Source organism: Molothrus aeneus, unplaced genomic scaffold (genome assembly GCF_037042795.1).
Source record: "Molothrus aeneus isolate 106 unplaced genomic scaffold, BPBGC_Maene_1.0 scaffold_30, whole genome shotgun sequence".
Classification (NCBI taxonomy): domain Eukaryota; kingdom Metazoa; phylum Chordata; class Aves; order Passeriformes; family Icteridae; genus Molothrus; species Molothrus aeneus.
The window spans coordinates 485733-505063 of record NW_027098964.1 but is presented as its reverse complement, the minus strand read 5'-3'; the positions used below and the strand labels follow the sequence as shown (position 1 = coordinate 505063).

Below are 19331 nucleotides of genomic sequence, written 5' to 3'. Positions count from 1 at the left end.
CTTTGGGATTTGCTGTTCATTCATATTGAGAGCTGCTCTTCCTCTGCCGACCCGACGTCGCGGGTTCGAATCCCGCCGGTGCCTTTTACCGGGGCACCCCAATTTTTGGGGGGAATACCCCCAATTTCATGCTGGATATTCTATTTGGGGGGAAAACAACGAGTTTTGGGGAAAAAAAACCCGGATTTTGGGTGAAAAACCGCGATTTTTAGGGGTTTATTTGGTTAAAATACCTGATTGATGTAAACGGGAGGTTGTGGGTTCGAATCCCGCCGGCGCCCTTTAACCCCGCACCCCATTTTTGGGAGGGACACCCCCAGTTTAGCGAGGGACACTCAATTTCGGGAGAAAATCCTGAATTTTGGACCAAAACACCCGGATTTTGGGTGAAAAAACCCCTGAATTTTGGGTGAAAAAACCCAGATTTTGGGTGAAAAAAACCGGATTTTGGGGTTTATTTGGTTAAAGCACCTGAGATGGGACACGGGGACACGGGGACGCCATTGGAGCTGCGATCCCAGTTCCTCCCAGTTCCTCCCAGTATCCCCAGATTGAGTTTGCACAAACCCCGCCTCTTTTACACAAGCCCCGCCCATTCTCACGTGGGCATAATGAGCCACGCCCACTCTCCCACGTGATCCCATAAATCCCGCCCCTCTTTGCGTAGCCCCGCCCCCTCCCTCACCTTTCACCTCCCTCCCGCCCCTTTCACAACCCCAAAATCGCCCAAAATTGCCCAAAAAATTCCCCCTGGGAGGGGGCGGGGCCGCCCCAGTTCAACCCAGTGGCTCCCAGTGACCCCTCCCCCATCCCCCCAGTAACCTTTGCCCCATTCCCAGTTCAAACCAGTGGCTCCCAGTAACTCTCACCCTGCGCTCCCAGTAACTCCCTCCCGCTCCCAGTAACCCCCCAGCGCTCCCAGTAACCCCCCCAAAATCATCCCAGTGCTCCCAGTAACCCCCCCAGTGCTCCCAGTAACCCCCCCAAATCATCCCAGTGCTCCCAGTAACCTCTCCTGCGATCCCGGACCCCCCCAAACCTCCTCGGGACCCCCCTAAATCCCCCCCAAACCCCCTCGGGAACCCCTAAATCCCCCCCGGATCTCCCCTAAACCCCCTCGGGACCCCCCAAAATCCCCCCTAAATCCCCTTTAAACCTCCCCAAATCCCCCCCAAACCCCCTCAGGACCCCCTAAACCCCCTCAGATCCCCCCTAAATTCCCCCAAATCCCCTCACGACCCTCTAAATCCCCTCGGGACCCCCCCAAAATCCCCCCCTAAATCCCCTCGGGACCCCCTAAACCCCCTCGGATCCCCCCTAAATCTCCTCGGGACCCCCCTAAATCCTCTCGGAACTCCCCAAAATCCCCCCCAAATCCCCTTTAAACCTCCCCAAACCCCCTCAGATCCCCCCTAAATCCCCCCCCAAAATCCCCCCAGGACCCCCCCAAATCCCCTCAGGACCCCCCCAAATCCCCCCGGATCCCCCCTAAATCCGCCCCAAATCCCCTTGGGACCCCCCTAAATCCTCCCTGAACCCCCTCAGGATCCCCTCAGATCCCCCCCAAATCTCCCCTAAACCCCCTCAGGACCCCTCAAATCCCCTCGGGACCCCCTAAACCCCCCCGGATCCCCCCTTAAATCCCCCCAAACCCCCTCAGATCCTCCCTAAATCCCCCCTAAACCCCCTCGGAACTCCCCAAAATTCCCCCCAGATCTCCCCTAAACCCCCTCGGCACCCCCTAAATCCCCTCGGGACTCCCCCAAACCTCCTCAGGACCCCCCAAACCCCCTCGGGACCCCCCCAAATCCCCCCTAAACCCTCTCGGAACTCCCCAAACCCCCTCGGGACCCCCCGAATCCTCCCCAAATCCCCTTTAAACCTCCCCAAACCCCCTCGGGACCCCCTAAATCCCCCTAAACCCCCCCAGATCCCCCCTAAATCCCCCCCAATCCCCTCGGGACCCCCCCAAACCCCCTCGGGACCCCCCAAATCCCCCCAGGACCCCCCCAAAATCCCCTTTAAACCTCCCCTAAACCCCCTCAGATCCCCCCCAAATCTCCCCTAAACCCCCTCGGCACCCCCTAAATCCCCTCGGGACCCCCCCAAACCTCCTCAGGACCCCCCAAACCCCCTCGGGACCCCCCAAATCCCCCCCATGCCCCTGCTGGAGTTCGCCCCCCTGCGCCTGCCCCTGCGGCGCCGCCTGCAGACCCTGGCCGTGCTGCAGTGGGTCTGCTCCTTCCTCCTGCTCGGTGAGCCCCCAAAACCCTCACAGGGCTCCCCAAAATCCCCCCGGGGTCCCCGAAATCCGGCCGGGGCTCCCCAGAATCCCCCAGCCCTCCTTTGACCCCCCATTTTTACCCCAAATTTCTTCAGGGCAGCCCTGAGAGTTCCCACCCTGAAATTTGGGGTTTTTGGGATTCCTGGAGTGGAATTGTGAGGGGGGGGTCCCCAAAATTCGGCCGGGGGTCCCCAAAATCCCCCCGCCCCACTTTGACCCCCACTTTTTATCTCAAAGTTCTTCAGGGCAGCCCTGAGAGTTCCCACCCTGAAATTTGGGATTTTTGGGGTTCCTGGGGTGGAAATTTGGGGTGATCGGGGTGGAATTTTAAGGGGGGGTCCCCGAAATTCGGGTGGGGATCCCCAAAATCCCCCAGCCCCACTTTGACCCCCACTTTTTACCTCAAATTCTTTAGGGCGGCGCTGAGAGTTCCCACCCTGAAATTTGGGATTTTTGGGGTTTTGGGGGGGTCGGAAAATTTGAGGTTTTGGGGTTCTGGGAGGATTCGGGGTGCTCTGAAGATTTGGGGGTTTTTGGGGTCTGAATTTGGGGTTTTTTTGTGTCTGGAGTTGGGGGCATTTGGGGGAAAAATCCCAGAATTAAAGAGAGAAAAATCCCAGAATATGGGGTAAAAAAAATCCCAGAATTTGGGGCAAAAAAATCCCAGAATTTGGAGAATAAAATCCCAGAATTGGACGGGGAAAATTCCAGAATTTGGGACAAAAAAATCCCAAAATTTGGAGAATAAAATCCCAGAATTGGACATGGAAAATTCCAGAATTTGGGGCAAAAAATCCCAAAATTTGGGACAAAAAAATCCCAGAATTGGACGGGGAAAATCCCAGAATTGGACGGGGAAAATTCCAGAATATGGGAAATAAAATCCCAGAATTTGGGAAATAAAATCCCAGAATTGGACGGGGAAAATTCCAGAATTAGGGAAATAAAATCCCAGAATTAAAGAGAGAAATATCCCAGAATTTGGGGAATAAAATCCCAGAATTTAAAACAAAAAATCCCAGAATTAGAGGGGGAAAAGTCCCAGAATTTGGGACATAAAATTCCAGAATTAGGGGGGAAAAAAATCCCATAATATGGGGAATAAAATCCCAGAGGAATATTTTATATATTTTTATATATATATATATATATATATATATATATATATATAAAGCACATATTATTGTATTATATGCATTTATTGATATTTCTAACCCAATAACGATAACCAATAGATAATTTTCAATATAAATAATTATTAATGATTATTGGTGCTAAATATTTATTATAAATATAAATATAAATATTAACATATATAAAAATATAAATAAGTATAAATAAAATATATATAATATATAATAGGTATATATATTTATATATATTTTTATATCTTTATAAATTTAAATATTCCCGATAACCAATATCTAATTATTAATAACTATCGATATCCTATCAATAACTATCGATCCCCAGGCCAGCTCTGCACAGTGCTATTCCTGCTGGTAGTTATATTTATATTTATATTTATATTTATATTTATATTTATATTTATATTTATATTTATATTTATATTTATATTTATATACATACAGCCACAAAAATATTTACATATCCCTATCTATAACCCGATAACGGATCCCAATAGCTGATAATCGATAACCAATCGATAACTATTGATTACCCAGGCCAGCTGTGCACGGTGCTGTTCCTGCTAATATACATATATATACATATATATACATATATATACATCTATATATTCACATTTCTAACCCGATAACGGACCCCAATAGCTGCTAATCGATAACCAATCGATGACTATCGATCCCCAGGCCAGCTGTGCACGGTGCTGTTCGTGCTGATAGTTAAATATACATATATATATACATATATAAACATATATATACATTTATATATTCACATTTCTAACCCGATAACGGACCCCAATAGCTGCTAATCGATAACCAATCGATGACTATCGATCCCCAGGCCAGCTGTGCACGGTGCTGTTCGTGCTGGCGCTCCGCGGGCCGCTCTGGCTGCCGGCGCTGCTCTATGGGCTGTGGCTGCTGGCGGACCGGGACACGCCCCGCCGCGGGGGGCGCCCTTGCGCCTGGGTGCGCGCGTGGCCCGTCTGGAACCACTTCCGGGACTACTTCCCCATCTCGGTGATCCTGAGGGGAAAATGGCCGGAAATGGGGTTGTGAGGGGATTTTGGGGGTCACTGGGTGCGGTTTAGAAGGGTCTTGGGGTCCCTAAATGTAGTTTTGGGGGGCGTTTGGGGTCCCTGGATGGGTTTTGAGGGGGTTTGGGGGTCTCTGGAGGACCGGCACATGCCCGGCCGCTAGAGGGCGCCCTTGGGCCTGGCCCGTCTGGAACCACTTCCGGGACTACTTCCCCATCTCGGTAATCCTGGAGGGAAAATGGCGGGAAATGGGGTTTTGAGGGGATTTTGGGGGCTTTTGGGGGTCACTGGGTGGGGTTTAGAGGGATCCGGGGTGGGGTTGGGGAGGTGTTTGGGGTTCCTTTAGTGGAATTTTAGGGGTTTCAGGGGGAATTTTGGGGTCCTTGGATGGGTTTTGGGGGGATTTGGGGGGGGGAGGTCTCTGGAGGATCGCCACTAAGGGGAGCGCCCGTGCGCCTGGGTGCGCGGCTGGCCCGTCTGGAACCACTTCCGGGACTACTTCCCCATCTCGGTGATCCTGAGGGGAAAATGGCCGGAAATGGGGTTGTGAGGGGATTTGGGGTGTTTTGGAGTCCCTGGATGGGGTTTGGGGGATTTGGGGTTCCTGAGGGGAGTTTTGAGGGGATTTTGGGAGGTTTTGGGTTCTCTGGAGGACCGGCACATGCCCGGCCGCCAGGGGCGCCCTTGGGCCTGGCCCGTCTGGAACCACTTCCGGGACTACTTCCCCATCTCGGTGATCCTGAGGGGAAAATGGGGGGAAAAATGGGGATTTTGGGGGGATTCTGAAGGTTTTGGGGTTCTGGGCTGCCTGAGTGGAGTTTTGGAGGATTTTGGGGCTCCTGGATGAGAATTCCTGGGGTAATTTTGAGGGGATTTTTTGGGTCTCTGGAGGATCTCTCCACGCCTCGCCGTATACCCATATACGGCTCAACCGTATAAATTCCCAACCCATAAATTCCCAAAAAATAAAAAAAAAAAATCAACCCAAAAAAACCCCCAAACCTCCAATTCCCAAAGCCTCCCAGTAATGAAAACTAAAACTCCAAAATTTAAAAAAAAAAAAAAAAATCCCTAATTACCCTCCAAAAATCCCCTAAAAAATCCTAAAAATACCCCAAAAATAAATAAATAAATCCCGAAAATTCGCAAAAATCCCCGAAATAAATTGATTTTTCCAGCTGATCCGGACGGTGCCGCTGGATCCAGGCCGCAATTACGTGTTCGGGTTCCACCCTCACGGGGTTTTGGCCGCCGGCGCCTTCGGGAATTTCTGCACCGAGGCCACCGGGTTCGGGCGCCTCTTCCCGGGGCTGCAGCCGCGGCTGCTGACGCTGCCCTGCTGGTTCCGGCTGCCGCTCTTCAGGGACTACGCCATGGCCGGCGGTGAGGAAAGGGTTAACAAGGGCCGAAATAGCCGGCAGGGAGTTGGGGAAATAATTAAAATTAAAAAATTAAAATTTGTTTTGAATTTTTTTAATTAAAAAAAAAAAGAAAATGTTCTTTTAATGTCTTTTTTTTTAAGAGGAAATCATTTAAAATTTCAAAGTGAAAAACTTTCCAAGTTCGAATGAAAACCAATTTAAAACGATTTTGAAATAAAACAAAATTTAAAAATGTAAATATACTTCAATTTACGTTAATATTCAATTGAATGAATACTAAATTCATAGTTAAATTTAAATTCAATTTAAAGATTTCAATAAAACAGAAAATGTCTTGGGTGGCGGTGAGGAAAGGGTTAAAAAAGAGCCGAAATATCCATCAAGGACTTGGGGAAATAATAAAAAAAAAAATTAAAATTTCCCCTTTAATTCCGATTTTTTTTTTCCCTTTAATTCTGATTTTTTTTTTCTTTATTTTTGATTCATTTTCCCCTTTAATTCTGAATTTTCGAGGCCTGGTTTCCTCGGAGGCCTCGAGCCTGGAGCAGCCCTGGCGGGGCCGGCCTGGGGTTCTGAATAATTCAGAATTTTTTTTCCCCTTTAATTCCGATTTTTTTCCCCTTTAATACTGAAATTTTTTTCTGTTTGATTCCGATTTTTTTTCCTCTTTATTTTTAATTTATTTCCCCTTTCATTCTGCATTTTCCAGGCCTGGTTTCCTCAGAGGCCTCAAGCCTGGAGCACCCCCTGGCGGGGCCGGCCTGGGGTTCTGAATAATTCTCAATTTTTTCCCCTTTAATTCCGATTTTTTTCCCCTTTATTACTGAAATTTTTTCCTCTTTGATTCCGATTTTTTTCCCTTTAATTCTGAATTTTTTCCCCTTTAATTCTGAATTTTCCAGGCCTGGTCTCATCAGAGGCCTCGAGCCTGTAGCACCGCCTGGCCTGGCCTGGCCTGGCCTGGCCTGGGGTTCTGAATAATTCTGAATTTTTTTTTCCACTTTAATTCTGAATTTTTTCCTTTTAAATTCTGAAGTTTTTTTCCTCTTTAATTCTGAATATTTTTTTTCTTTTATTTTTGATTTATTTCCCCTTTCATTCTGCATTTTCCAGGCCTGGTTTCCTCAGAGGCCTCGAGCCTGGAGCACCTCCTGGCCCAGCCTGGGGTTATGAATAATTCTGAATTTTTTTCCCCTTTAATTCCGATTTTTTTCCCCTTTAATACTGACATTTTTTCCTCTTTGATTCCGATTTTTTTTCCCTTTAGTTTTAATTTTTTTCCTCTTTAATTCTGAATTTTCCAGGCCTGGTTTCCTCAGAGGCCTTGAGCCTGGAGCACCTCCTGGCCTGGCCTGGCCCGGGGTTCTGAATAATTCTGAAATTTTTTTTCCACTTTAATTCTGAATTTTTTCCCCTTTAATTCTGAATTCTTTTCCCTTTTAATTCTGAAATTTTTTCCCCTTTATTTTTGATTATTTTCCCATTTAATTCTGAATTGTTCCAGGTCTGGTCTCGTCTGAGGCCTCAAGCCTTGAGCACCTCCTGGCCTGGCCTGGGGTTCTGAATAATTCTCAATTTTTTTTTCCACTTTAATTCTGAAGTTTTTTCCACTTTAATTCTGAATATTTTTTTTCTTTTATTTTTAATTTTTTCCCCTTTAATTCTGAATTTTCCAGGCCTGGTTTCCTTGGAGGCCTCAAGCCTTGAGCACCTCCTGGCGGGGCCTGGCCTGGAGTTCTGAATAATTCCGAATTTTTTCCCCTGTAATTCCAAATTTTTTCCCCTTTAATTTTGAATTTTTTTCCTTTTATTTTTAATTTTTTTCCCCTTAAATTCTGCATTTTCCAGGCCTGGTTTCCTCAGAGGCCTCGAGCACCCCCTAGCGGGGCCTGTCTGGGGTTCTGAATAATTCCGAACTTTTTCCCCTTTAATTCCGAATTTTTTCCCCCTTAATTCTGAATTTTTTCCCCTTTATTTTTGATTTATTTCCCCTTTCATTCTGAATTTTCCAGGCCTGGTTTCCTCGGAGGCCTCGAGCCTTGAGCACCTCCTGGCGGGGCCCGGCGGCCTCGTGGCCGTGATCGCCCTTGGGGGGCCCCCGGAGGCTCTCGAGGCTCGGCCGGGGGCGCTGCGGCTGCAGCTGCTGCGCAGGACGGGCTTCGTCAGGATCGCCCTCAAATACGGGTGGGGATTTTGGGGAAAAAAATCGGAATTTGGGGAGAGAAATGGGGATTTTGGGGAGAGAAATGGGGATTTTGGGGAGAGAAATGGGGATTTTGAGGGGGTCCCTGGAGGCTCGGCCGGGGCCGCTGCAGCCGCTGGGCAGGACGGGCTTCGTCAGGATCGGCCTCAAATACGGGTGGTGATTTTGGGGAAAAAAATCGGAATTTTGGGGCAGAAATGAGGATTTTGGGGAAAAATGGGGATTTTGGGGAGAGAAATGGGGATTTTGAGGGGGTCCCTGGAGGCTCGGCCGGGGCCGCTGCAGCTGCTGCGCAGGACGGGCTTCGTCAGGATCGGCCTCAAATACGGCTGGGGATTTTTGGGGAAATATCGGAATTCTGGGGGGGAAAAATCGGAATTTTGGGGGGGAAAAATGGGGATTTTGGGGTCCCTGAGGGGATTTTGGGGAGAGAAATGGGGATTCTGGGGAGAGAAATGGGGATTTTGAGGGGGTCCCTGGAGGCTCGGCCGGGGCCGCTGCAGCCGCTGGGCAGGACGGGCTTCGTCAGGATCGGCCTCAAATACGGGTGGGGATTTGGGGGAAAAAAATCGGAATTTTGGGGAAAAATGGGGATTTTGGGGTTCCTGAGGGGATTTTGGGGAGAGAAATGGGGATTCTGGGGAGAGAAATGGGGATTTTGGGGTCCCTGAGGGGATTTTGGGGAGAGAAATAGGGATTTTGGGGCCTTTTGGGGTCGTTTTTGGGGTGGTAAATGGGGATTTTGGGGTCTTATTTGGGGGTTTTGGGTCGGTTTCGGGAGGATAAATGGGGATTTTGGGGGGCATAAATGGGGGTTTTGGGTCGGTTTCGGGAGGATAAATGGGGATTTTGGGGGGCATAAATGGGGGTTTTGAGGTGATAAATGGGGATTTTGGGGTCTTATTTAGGGGAATTCGGGGATAAATCGGGATTTTGGGGTATTTTGGGAGGAGAAATTGGGGTTTTGGGGGGATAAATCGGGAATTTGGGGTCTAAAGTGGGAGATTTTGGGGATTTTGAGGTGATTTTGGGGGTTTTGGGAAGGGATAAATGGGGGATTTGGGGGAGGGATTTGGTGTTCCCAAAGTGGAATTTTGGGAAGAGATTTGGGGTTTCCAGGGGGATTTTTAGGCTCCCAAAGTGGAATTTTGGGAAGGGATTTGAGGTTTCCAATGGAGATTTTGGGGAAGGGATTTGGGGTTTCCAGGAGGGATTTTTAGGGATATTTGAGGAAGGGATTTGGGGTTTCCTGTGGAGATTTTGGGGTTCTTAAAGGGCGATTTGGGGACAGGATTTTTAGGCTCCCGAAGTGCAATTTTGGGAAGGGATTTGGGTTTCCAGAGTGGAATTTCGGGACGGGATTTGGGATTTCCCGGGGGGATTTTTAGGGATATTTGAGGAAGGGATTTGGGGTTTCCAGAGTGGAATTTTGGGAAGGGATTTGGGATTTCCCAAGGGATATTTGAGGAAGGGATTTGGGGTTTGCAATGGGAATTTTGGGGTCCCAAAGTGCAATTTGGGGATGGGATTTGGGATTTCCAGGAGGGAATTTTGGGACGGGATTTGGGGTTTCCAATGGAGATTTTGGGGAAGGGATTTGGGATTTTCAGAATGCAATTTTGGGAAGGGATTTGGGGTTTCCAGGAGGGATTTGGGGTTCCCAAAGTGGAATTTTGGGACAGGATTTGGGACTTCCAGGGCGGATTTTTTAGGGATATTTGAGGAAGGGATTTGGGGTTTCCAGAATGCAATTTTGCGAAGGGATTTGTGATTTCCAGGAGGGATTTTTAGGGTCCCAAAGCGCAATTTTGGGACGGCATTTGGGGTTTCCATGGTGGATTTTTTAGGGTTCCTCGAGTGGAATTTTGGGAAGGGATTTAGGATTTCCACAGTGCAATTTTGGGACGGGATTTGGGGTTCCCAGAGTGGAATTTTGGGAAGGGATTTGGCATTTCCAGGGGGGATTTTTAGGGTCCCAAGGTGGAATTTTGGGAAGGAATTTGGGATTTCCAGGAGGGATTTTTAGGGATATTTGAGTAAAGGGATTTGGGGTTTCCAATGGGAATTTTGGGCTTCTTAAAGGGCGATTTGGGGAAGGGATTTTTGGGGTCCCAAAGTGCAATTTTGGGACGGGATTTGGGGTTTCCAGAGTGGAATTTCGGGAAGGGATTTGGGATTTCCCAAGGGATATTTGAGGAAGGGATTTGGGGTTTGCAATGGGAATTTTGGGGTTCCCAAAGTGCAATTTCGGGATGGGATTTGGGGTTCCCAAAGTGCAATTTCGGGACGGGATTTGGGGTTCCCAAAGTGCAATTTTAGGATGGGATTTGGGATTTTCAGAGTGGAATTTTGGGATTTCCCAAGGGATATTTGAGGAAGGGATTTGGGGTTTGCAATGGGAATTTTGGGGTTCCCAAAGTGCAATTTTGGGACGGGATTTGGGGTTTCCATGGTGGATTTTTTAGGGTTCCTCGAGTGGAATTTTGGGAAGGGATTTAGGATTTCCACAGTGCAATTTTGGGACGGGATTTGGGATTTCCAGAGTGGAATTTCGGGAAGGGATTTGGCATTTCCAGGGGGGATTTTTAGGGTCCCAAGGTGGAATTTTGGGAAGGAATTTGGGATTTCCAGGAGGGATTTTTAGGGATATTTGAGTAAAGGGATTTGGGGTTTGCAATGGGAATTTTGGGCTTCTTAAAGGGCGATTTGGGGAAGGAATTTTTGGGGTCCCAAAGTGCAATTTTGGGACGGGATTTGGGGTTCCCAAAGTGCAATTTCGGGACGGGATTTGGGGTTTCCAGAGTGGAATTTCGGGAAGGGATTTGGGATTTCCCAAGGGATATTTGAGGAAGGGATTTGGGGTTTGCAATGGGAATTTTGGGGTTCCCAAAGTGCAATTTTGGGACGGGATTTGGGGTTCCCAAAGTGCAATTTCAGGCCGGGATTTGGGATTCCCAAAGTGCAATTTTAGGATGGGATTTGGGATTTTCAGAGTGGAATTTTGGGATTTCCCAAGGGATATTTGAGGAAGGGATTTGGGGTTTTCAATGGGAATTTTGGGGTTCCCAAAGTGCAATTTTGGGACTGGATTTGGGGTTTCCATGGTGGATTTTTTAGGGTTCCTCGAGTGGAATTTTGGGAAGGGATTTAGGATTTCCACAGTGCAATTTTGGGACGGGATTTGGGGTTTCCAGAGTGGAATTTTGGGAAGGGATTTGGGGTTTCCCAAGGGATATTTGAGGAAGGGATTTGGGGTTTGCAATGGGAATTTTGGGGTTCCCAAAGTGCAATTTTGGGAAGGGATTTGGGGTTCCCAAAGTGCAATTTCAGGCCGGGATTTGGGATTTCCAGGAGGGATTTTTATGCTCCCAAAGTGCAATTTTGGGACGAGATTTGGGGTTTCCAGAGTGGAATTTCGGGAAGGGATTTGGGATTTCCCAAGGGATATTTGAGGAAGGGATTTGGGGTTTGCAATGGGAATTTTGGGGTTCCCAAAGTGCAATTTCGGGACGGGATTTGGGGTTCCCAAAGTGCAATTTCAGGCCGGGATTTGGGGTTCCCAAAGTGCAATTTTAGGATGGGATTTGGGATTTTCAGAGTGGAATTTTGGGATTTCCCAAGGGATATTTGAGGAAGGGATTTGGGGTTTGCAATGGGAATTTTGGGGTTCCCAAAGTGCAATTTCAGGCAGGGATTTGGGGTTCCCAAAGTGCAATTTTGGGATGGGATTTGGGGTTCCTCGAGTGGAATTTTGGGAAGGGATTTGGGATTTCCAGAGTGCAATTTTGGGAAGGGATTTGGGGTTCCCAAAGTGCAATTTCAGGCCGGGATTTGGGATTTCCAGGAGGGATTTTTATGCTCCCAAAGTGCAATTTTGGGACGGGATTTGGGATTTTCAGAGTGGAATTTTGGGATTTCCCAAGGGATATTTGAGGAAGGGATTTGGGGTTTGCAATGGGAATTTTGGGGTTCCCAAAGTGCAATTTCGGGAAGGGATTTGGGATTTCCAGGAGGGATTTTTATGCTCCCAAAGTGCAATTTTGGGACGAGATTTGGGGTTTCCAGAGTGGAATTTCGGGAAGGGATTTGGGATTTCCCAAGGGATATTTGAGGAAGGGATTTGGGGTTTGCAATGGGAATTTTGGGGTTCCCAAAGTGCAATTTCAGGCAGGGATTTGGGGTTCCCAAAGTGCAATTTCAGGCAGGGATTTGGGGTTCCCAAAGTGCAATTTCAGGCAGGGATTTGGGGTTCCCAAAGTGCAATTTTAGGATGGGATTTGGGATTTCCAGAGTGGAATTTTGGGATTTCCCAAGGGATATTTGAGGAAGGGATTTGGGGTTTGCAATGGGAATTTTGGGGTTCCCAAAGTGCAATTTTGGGACGGGATTTGGGGTTTCCAAAGTGCAATTTTGGGACGGGATTTGGGGTTTCCATGGTGGATTTTTTAGGGTTCCTCGAGTGGAATTTTGGGAAGGGATTTGGGATTTCCAGGAGGGATTTTTATGCTCCCAAAGTGCAATTTTGGGACGGGATTTGGGGTTCCCAAAGTGCAATTTTGGGACGGGATTTGGGGTTTCCAGAGTGGAATTTCGGGAAGGGATTTGGGATTTCCCAAGGGATATTTGAGGAAGGGATTTGGGGTTTGCAATGGGAATTTTGGGGTTCCCAAAGTGCAATTTCAGGCAGGGATTTGGGGTTCCCAAAGTGCAATTTTGGGATGGGATTTGGGGTTCCTCGAGTGGAATTTTGGGAAGGGATTTGGGATTTCCAGAGTGCAATTTTGGGAAGGGATTTGGGGTTCCCAAAGTGCAATTTCAGGCCGGGATTTGGGATTTCCAGGAGGGATTTTTATGCTCCCAAAGTGCAATTTTGGGACGAGATTTGGGGTTCCCAAAGTGCAATTTTGGGACGGGATTTGGGATTTCCAGGAGGGATTTTTATGCTCCCAAAGTGCAATTTTGGGACGGGATTTGGGATTTTCAGAGTGGAATTTTGGGATTTCCCAAGGGATATTTGAGGAAGGGATTTGGGGTTTGCAATGGGAATTTTGGGGTTCCCAAAGTGCAATTTCGGGACGGGATTTGGGGTTCCCAAAGTGCAATTTCAGGCCGGGATTTGCCATTTCCAGGGTGGATTTTTACGCTCCCAGAGCGCGATTTCGGGCCGGGATTTGGGATTTCCTCCCTGTCTCTCCATCCCCCCCCTGACTTTGGGGTTCCCCGTTGATTTTGCAGCACCCCCTTGGTGCCCGTGTTCAGCTTTGGGGAGAACGAGCTCTTCCAGCAGGTCCCGAACCCGCCGGGCTCGCGGCTGCGGCGCCTCCAGGCCCGGCTCCAGCGCCTGCTGGGGGTGGCGCTGCCGCTGTTCCACGCCCGGGGAGTTTTCCAGTACAGCTTCGGATTGCTGCCCTTCCGCCGGCCCATCCACACCGTGGGTGAGGGAAAATGGGGGGAAAAACCGGGAATTTGGGAAAAAACCAAAAAAAACCCGGTGAAAAAAGATGAAAATTTGGCGAAGAAATGGAAAAAAATGGGAAAAAAAAAAGTAAATTATTGGGGGAAATGGCAGCAAAAGTCAGGGGGAAAATTGCAGAATTTTGGGGGAAAAAGGAAATTTTGGAAAAATGGGAATTTTTGGAAAAGAAGAAAAAAAAAACCGGTGAAAAATATGGAAAATTGGCGAAAAAATGGAAAACAACCCTCAAAAAATGGGAAAAAAATGTAAATAATTGGGGACAAAGGCGGCAAACTTTAGGGGAAAAAGTCCAGAGTTTTGGGGAAAAAACCCAAAAAATGGGCAAAAACAAGAAAAAAAAAAGAAAATTTGGCGAAAAAATGGGGAAAAATGCGTAAAAAATGGGGAAAAAATGTAAAATATTGGGGGAAATGACAGCAAAAGTCAGGGGAAAAATTTCGGAAATTTTGGGGGAAAAGTTGCAGAATTTTGGGGAAAAAACCAAAAAACACCCGGTGAAAAAATGTGGAAAATTGGGGAAAAAATGGGGAAAAAAGCGTAAAAAATTAGGGAAAAAATGTAAAAAATTGGGGGAAATGAGAGCAAAGTTCAGGGAAAAAATTGCAGAAACTTTGAGGGGAAAAAGGGAATTTTGGGAAAAATAAAATAGAAAACCACAAAAATTGGGAAAAAGCAGAAAAAATTGGGTTAAAAAACCCCAAATTTTGTGTAAATGTCCCCGTTTTCCAGTACAGCTTCGGATTGCTGCCCTTCCGCCGGCCCATCCACACCGGGGGTGAGGGAAAATGGGGGGAAAAACCGGGAATTTGGGAAAAAACCAAAAAAAACCCGGTGAAAAAAGATGAAAATTTGGCGAAGAAATGGAAAAAAATGGGAAAAAAAAAGTAAATTATTGGGGGAAATGGCAGCAAAAGTCAGGGGGGAAATTGCAGAAATTTGGGGGGAAAAACAAAAAAAACCCGGTGAAAAAATGTGGAAGTTTGGCGAAAAAATGGAAAAAACCGCATAAAAATTGGGAAAAAAATGTAAAATATTGGGGACAAAGGCGGCAAAGTTCAGGGGAAAAGTTCCAGAAATTTTGGGGAAAAAATGGGAATTTTGGGAAAAAAAGCAAAAAAAAAACCGGTGAAAAAGATATGGAAAATTGGGGAAAAAATGGGAAAAAATGTTTAAAAAATGGGAAAAAATCGTTAAAAAAACGGGGAAAAATGGGAAAAAATGTTAAAAATTGGGGGAAATGAGAGCAAAGTTCAGGGAAAAAATCCCAGAAATTTTGGGGGAAAAAGGAAAAATTTGGGAAAAAATCCCCAAAATATGGGGGAAAAAATTGGGTGAAAAAAAATGGAAATTTTGGGCAAAAAGCCCCAAATTTGGGATGAATGTCCCCATTTTCCAGTCCAGCTTGGGATTGCTGCCCTTCCGCCGGCCCATCCACACCGGGGGTGAGGGAAAATGGGGGGAAAAAACGGGAATTTGGGAAAAAACCAAAAAAAACCCGGTGAAAAAAGATGAAAATTTGGCGAAGAAATGGAAAAAAATGGGAAAAAAATGTAAATTATTGGGGGAAATGGCAGCAAAAGTCAGGGGGAAAATTGCAGAAATTTGGGGGGAAAAAACAAAAAAAAACCCGGTGAAAAAATGTGGAAAATTGGGGAAAAAATGGGAAAAAAGGGGGAAAAAAATGGGAAAAAATGTAAAGTATTGGGGAGAAAGGAAGCAAAGTTCAGGGGAAAAGTTCCAGAAATTTTGGGGAAAAAATGGGAATTTTGGGAAAAAAAGCAAAAAAAAACCGGTGAAAAAGATATGGAAAATTGGGGAAAAAATGGGAAAAAATGTTTAAAAAATGGGAAAAAATCGTTAAAAAAACGGGGAAAAATGGGAAAAAATGTTAAAAATTGGGGGAAATGAGAGCAAAGTTCAGGGAAAAAATCCCAGAAATTTTGGGGGAAAAAGGAAAAATTTGGGAAAAAATCCCCAAAATATGGGGGAAAAAATTGGGTGAAAAAAAATGGAAATTTTGGGCAAAAAGCCCCAAATTTGGGATGAATGTCCCCATTTTCCAGTCCAGCTTGGGATTGCTGCCCTTCCGCCGGCCCATCCACACCGGGGGTGAGGGAAAATGGGGGGAAAAACCGGGAATTTGGGAAAAAACCAAAAAAAACCCGGTGAAAAAAGATGAAAATTTGGCGAAGAAATGGAAAAAAATGGGAAAAAAAAAGTAAATTATTGGGGGAAATGGCAGCAAAAGTCAGGGGGGAAATTGCAGAAATTTGGGGGAAAAAGGAAATTTTGGAAAAATGGGAATTTTTGGAAAAGAAGAAAAAAAAAACCGGTGAAAAATATGGAAAATTGGCGAAAAAATGGAAAACAACCCTCAAAAAATGGGAAAAAAATGTAAATAATTGGGGACAAAGGCGGCAAACTTTAGGGGAAAAAGTCCAGAGTTTTGGGGAAAAAACCCAAAAAATGGGCAAAAACAAGGAAAAAAAAAGAAAATTTGGCGAAAAAATGGGGAAAAATGCGTAAAAAATTGGGAAAAAATGTAAAATATTGGGGGAAATGACAGCAAAAGTCAGGGGAAAAATTTCGGAAATTTTGGGGGAAAAGTTGCAGAATTTTGGGGAAAAAACCAAAAAACACCCGGTGAAAAAATGGGGAAAATTGGGGAAAAAATGGGGAAAAAAGCGTAAAAAATTAGGGAAAAAATGTAAAAAATTGGGGGAAATGGCAGCAAAAGTCAGGGGGGAAATTGCAGAAATTTGGGGGGAAAAAACAAAAAAAAACCCGGTGAAAAAATGTGGAAAATTGGGGAAAAAATGGGAAAAAAGGGGGAAAAAAATGGGAAAAAATGTAAAGTATTGGGGAGAAAGGAAGCAAAGTTCAGGGGAAAAATTGCAGAATTTTGGGAAAAAAAAAGAAAAAAAAAACCCGGTGGAAAAATGTGGAAATTTGGGGAAAAAATGGGGAAAAAGCGTAAAAAATTGGGGAAAAATGTAAAATATTGGGGAGAAAGGCAGCAAAAGTCAGGGGAAAAATTGCAGAATTTTGGGGAAAAAACCCAAAAAATGGGCAAAAAGAACAAAAAAAAACCCGGTGAAAAAATATGAAAATTTGGCGAAAAAAAGGGGAAAAACGCGTAAAAAATGGGGAAAAAATGTAAAATATTGGGGGAAATGAGATCAAAAGTCAGGGAAAAAAATCTGGAAATTTGGGGGAAAAATTGCAGAATTTTGGGGAAAAAAGCAAAAAAAAACCTGGTGAAAAAATATGGAAAATTGGGGAAAAAATGGGGAAAAAAAAGGGAAAAAAAAGGGAAAAAATGTTTAAAAAATGGGAAAAAATCGTTAAAAAAACGGGGAAAAAATGGGAAAAAATGTTAAAAATTGGGGGAAATGAGAGCAAAGTTCAGGGGAAAAAATGCAGAAATTTGGGGGAAAAAACCAAAAAAAAACCCGGTGAAAAAATGTGGATTTTTAATGGTTTTTTTTTTTCATTTTTTTTCGGTTTTTAATGGGATTTTTGGGCTTTTTAATGGGATTTTTATGGGATTTTAAAGGATTTTAATGGGATTTTTAATGGGATTTTTTTGCAATTTTTTTGGTTTTTAATGGGATTTTAAAGGGATTTTTTAATGGGATTTTAATGGGGTTTTTTTTTGGTTTTTAATGGCATTTTTAGTGGGATCTGTTAGTGGGATTTTTGGGATTTTTTAATAGTGGGATTTTTAATGGCATTTTAATGGTATTTTTTGGGAATTTTAATGGGAATTTTAGTGGGATTTTTAAGTATCTTTAATGGGATTTTAATGGGATTTTTTTGGATTTTTTAATAGGATTTTTTTGGGAATTTTTAATGGGATTTTTTGGGAATCTTAATGGGAATTTTAGTGGGATTTTTAAGTATCTTTAATGGGATTTTAATGGGATTTTTTGGGAATCTTAATGGGATTTTCAGGCTTTTTAATGGGATTTTTTTATGGGATTTTTTGGCAATTTTAATGGGATTTTTTAGTGGGATTTTTAATGGCATTTTAAAGAGTTTTTAATGGAATTTTAATGGCGTCTTAATGGCATTTTTTGGGAATTTTAATGGCATTTTTAATGGGATTTTAATGGGAATTTTAAAGAATTTTTAATGGAATTTTAATGGCATTTTAATGGCAGTTTTTGGGAATTTTAATGGCATTTTTAATGGGATTTTTTGGGAATTTTTAATGGGATTTTTTGGGAATTTTAGTGGGATTTTTTGGCAATTTTAATGGGATTTTCGGGGTTTTTAATCGGATTTTTTTGCAATTTTTTTTGGTTTTTAATGGGATTTTCGGGCTTTTTAATGGGATTTTTAATGGGATTTTTTGGCAATTTTAATGGGATTTTTGGGCTTTTTAACGGGATTTTTTAATGGGATTTTTTTACAAGATTTTTATGGGATTTCTCCTGGATTTTTTTGTGTTTTCCCTGCAGTGGGGGCCCCTCTGGAGCTGCCGCGGGTTCCGGACCCTTCACCGGAGCAGGTTCAGCTCTGGCACCGCCGGTACCGGGAGCGGCTCCGGGAGCTCTTTGAGGAGCACAAGGGAGAGTTCGGGGTCCCCCCCGAGCGCCGCCTCAGCTTCGTCTGAACCCCAAAAAATCCCCCAAAAAATCCTCAAAAATTGGGGAAAAATCCCCAAAAAATTTGGGGAAAATCCCCCAAAAAATCCCCCAAAAATAAAAAAAAATCCCCCAAAATTGGGGGAAAATCCCCCCAAAATCCCCAGAAAATCCCCAAAAAATCCCCAAAAATCCCCCAAAAATTGGGGGGAAATCCCAAAAAATCCCCAAAAAATCCCCCCCAAAATGGGGGAAAATCCCCAAAAAATCCCCCCCCCAAAAAAAAAAAATCCCCAAAAAATTGGGGACAATCCCCAAAAAATCCCAAAAAAATCCCCCAAAAATCCCAAAAGAATCCCCAAAAAATCCCAAAAGAATCCCCAAAAAATCTCCCAAAAAATCCCCAAAAAATCCCCCCAAAAATCCCCAAAAAATTAAAAAAAAATCCCCCAAAAATTGGGGACAATCCCCAAAAAATCCCCCAAAAAATCCCCCCAAAAAATCCCCCAAAAATTGGGGGGAAATCGCAAAAAATCCCCCCAAAAATCCCCAAAAAATCTCCAAAAAACTGGGGGAAAATCCCCAAAAAATCCCCCAAAATTCCAAAAAAAAATCCCCAAAAAATCCCCCAAAAAATCCCCAAAAAATCCCCCCAAAAATCCCCCCAAAATTGGGGAAAATCCCCAAAAAATCCCCCAAAAATTGGGGGAAATAAAAAAAAAATTTGGGGAAAATCCCAAAAAATTTGGGGGCAGCTTTGCAAAAATTTGGTACCAAAAAATTGGATTTTTAACCCAAGAAATGGATTTAAAATTCGGATTTTTTTTTGTTTTTTAAGGGGGTTTTGGGGCTTTTCAGCTTCGTTTGAACCCCAAAAAAATCCCAAAAAAATCCCCAAAAAAATCGGGGAAAATCCCCAAAAAAATCCCCAAAAAATCCTCCCAAAAAATAAAAAAAATCCAAAAAAATCCCAAAAAAATCCCCAAAAAATCCCCAAAAAAATCCCCCCAAAAATGGGGAAATCCCCAAAAAATCCCCAAAAAAATCCCCCAAAAAATCCCAAAAAATTTGGGGAAAATCCCCAAAAAATGGGGGCAAAATCGCGAAAATTCTGTACCCAAAAGTTGGATTTTTAACCCAATAAATGGATTTAAAATGAGGTGGATTCTGATTTTTTGGGGTTTTTTTAGGGGAATTTTAAAGAGGTTTTTG

General features: G+C 44.5%; 1 protein-coding gene across 1 annotated transcript; it reads left to right on the top strand.

The window, feature by feature from the left end:
* The first annotated feature begins 2158 nt into the window (after positions 1-2158).
* On the top strand, positions 2159-19278 carry LOC136570273 (2-acylglycerol O-acyltransferase 2-B-like). Its single transcript, XM_066570784.1, has 6 exons — positions 2159-2255; positions 4274-4452; positions 5648-5852; positions 7864-8035; positions 13290-13489; positions 17994-19278. Exons 1-6 carry the CDS (start codon positions 2159-2161, stop codon positions 18146-18148), a joined length of 1008 nt encoding a protein of 335 aa, XP_066426881.1. The 3' UTR covers positions 18149-19278.
* Positions 19279-19331: the final 53 nt, after the last annotated feature.

What these genes read in the sequence shown, in the direction of transcription:
- LOC136570273 (XM_066570784.1), top strand. Translation starts at nt 2,159, where the DNA reads ATGCCCCTGCTGGAGTTCGCCCCCCTGCGCCTGCCCCTGCGGCGCCGC. An exon ending in CTGCTCCTTCCTCCTGCTCG is followed by an intron (nt 2,256 to 4,273) that starts GTGAGCCCCCAA and finishes ATCGATCCCCAG; the next exon opens with GCCAGCTGTGCACGGTGCTG. An exon ending in CCGGCCCATCCACACCGTGG is followed by an intron (nt 13,490 to 17,993) that starts GTGAGGGAAAAT and finishes TTTTCCCTGCAG; the next exon opens with TGGGGGCCCCTCTGGAGCTG.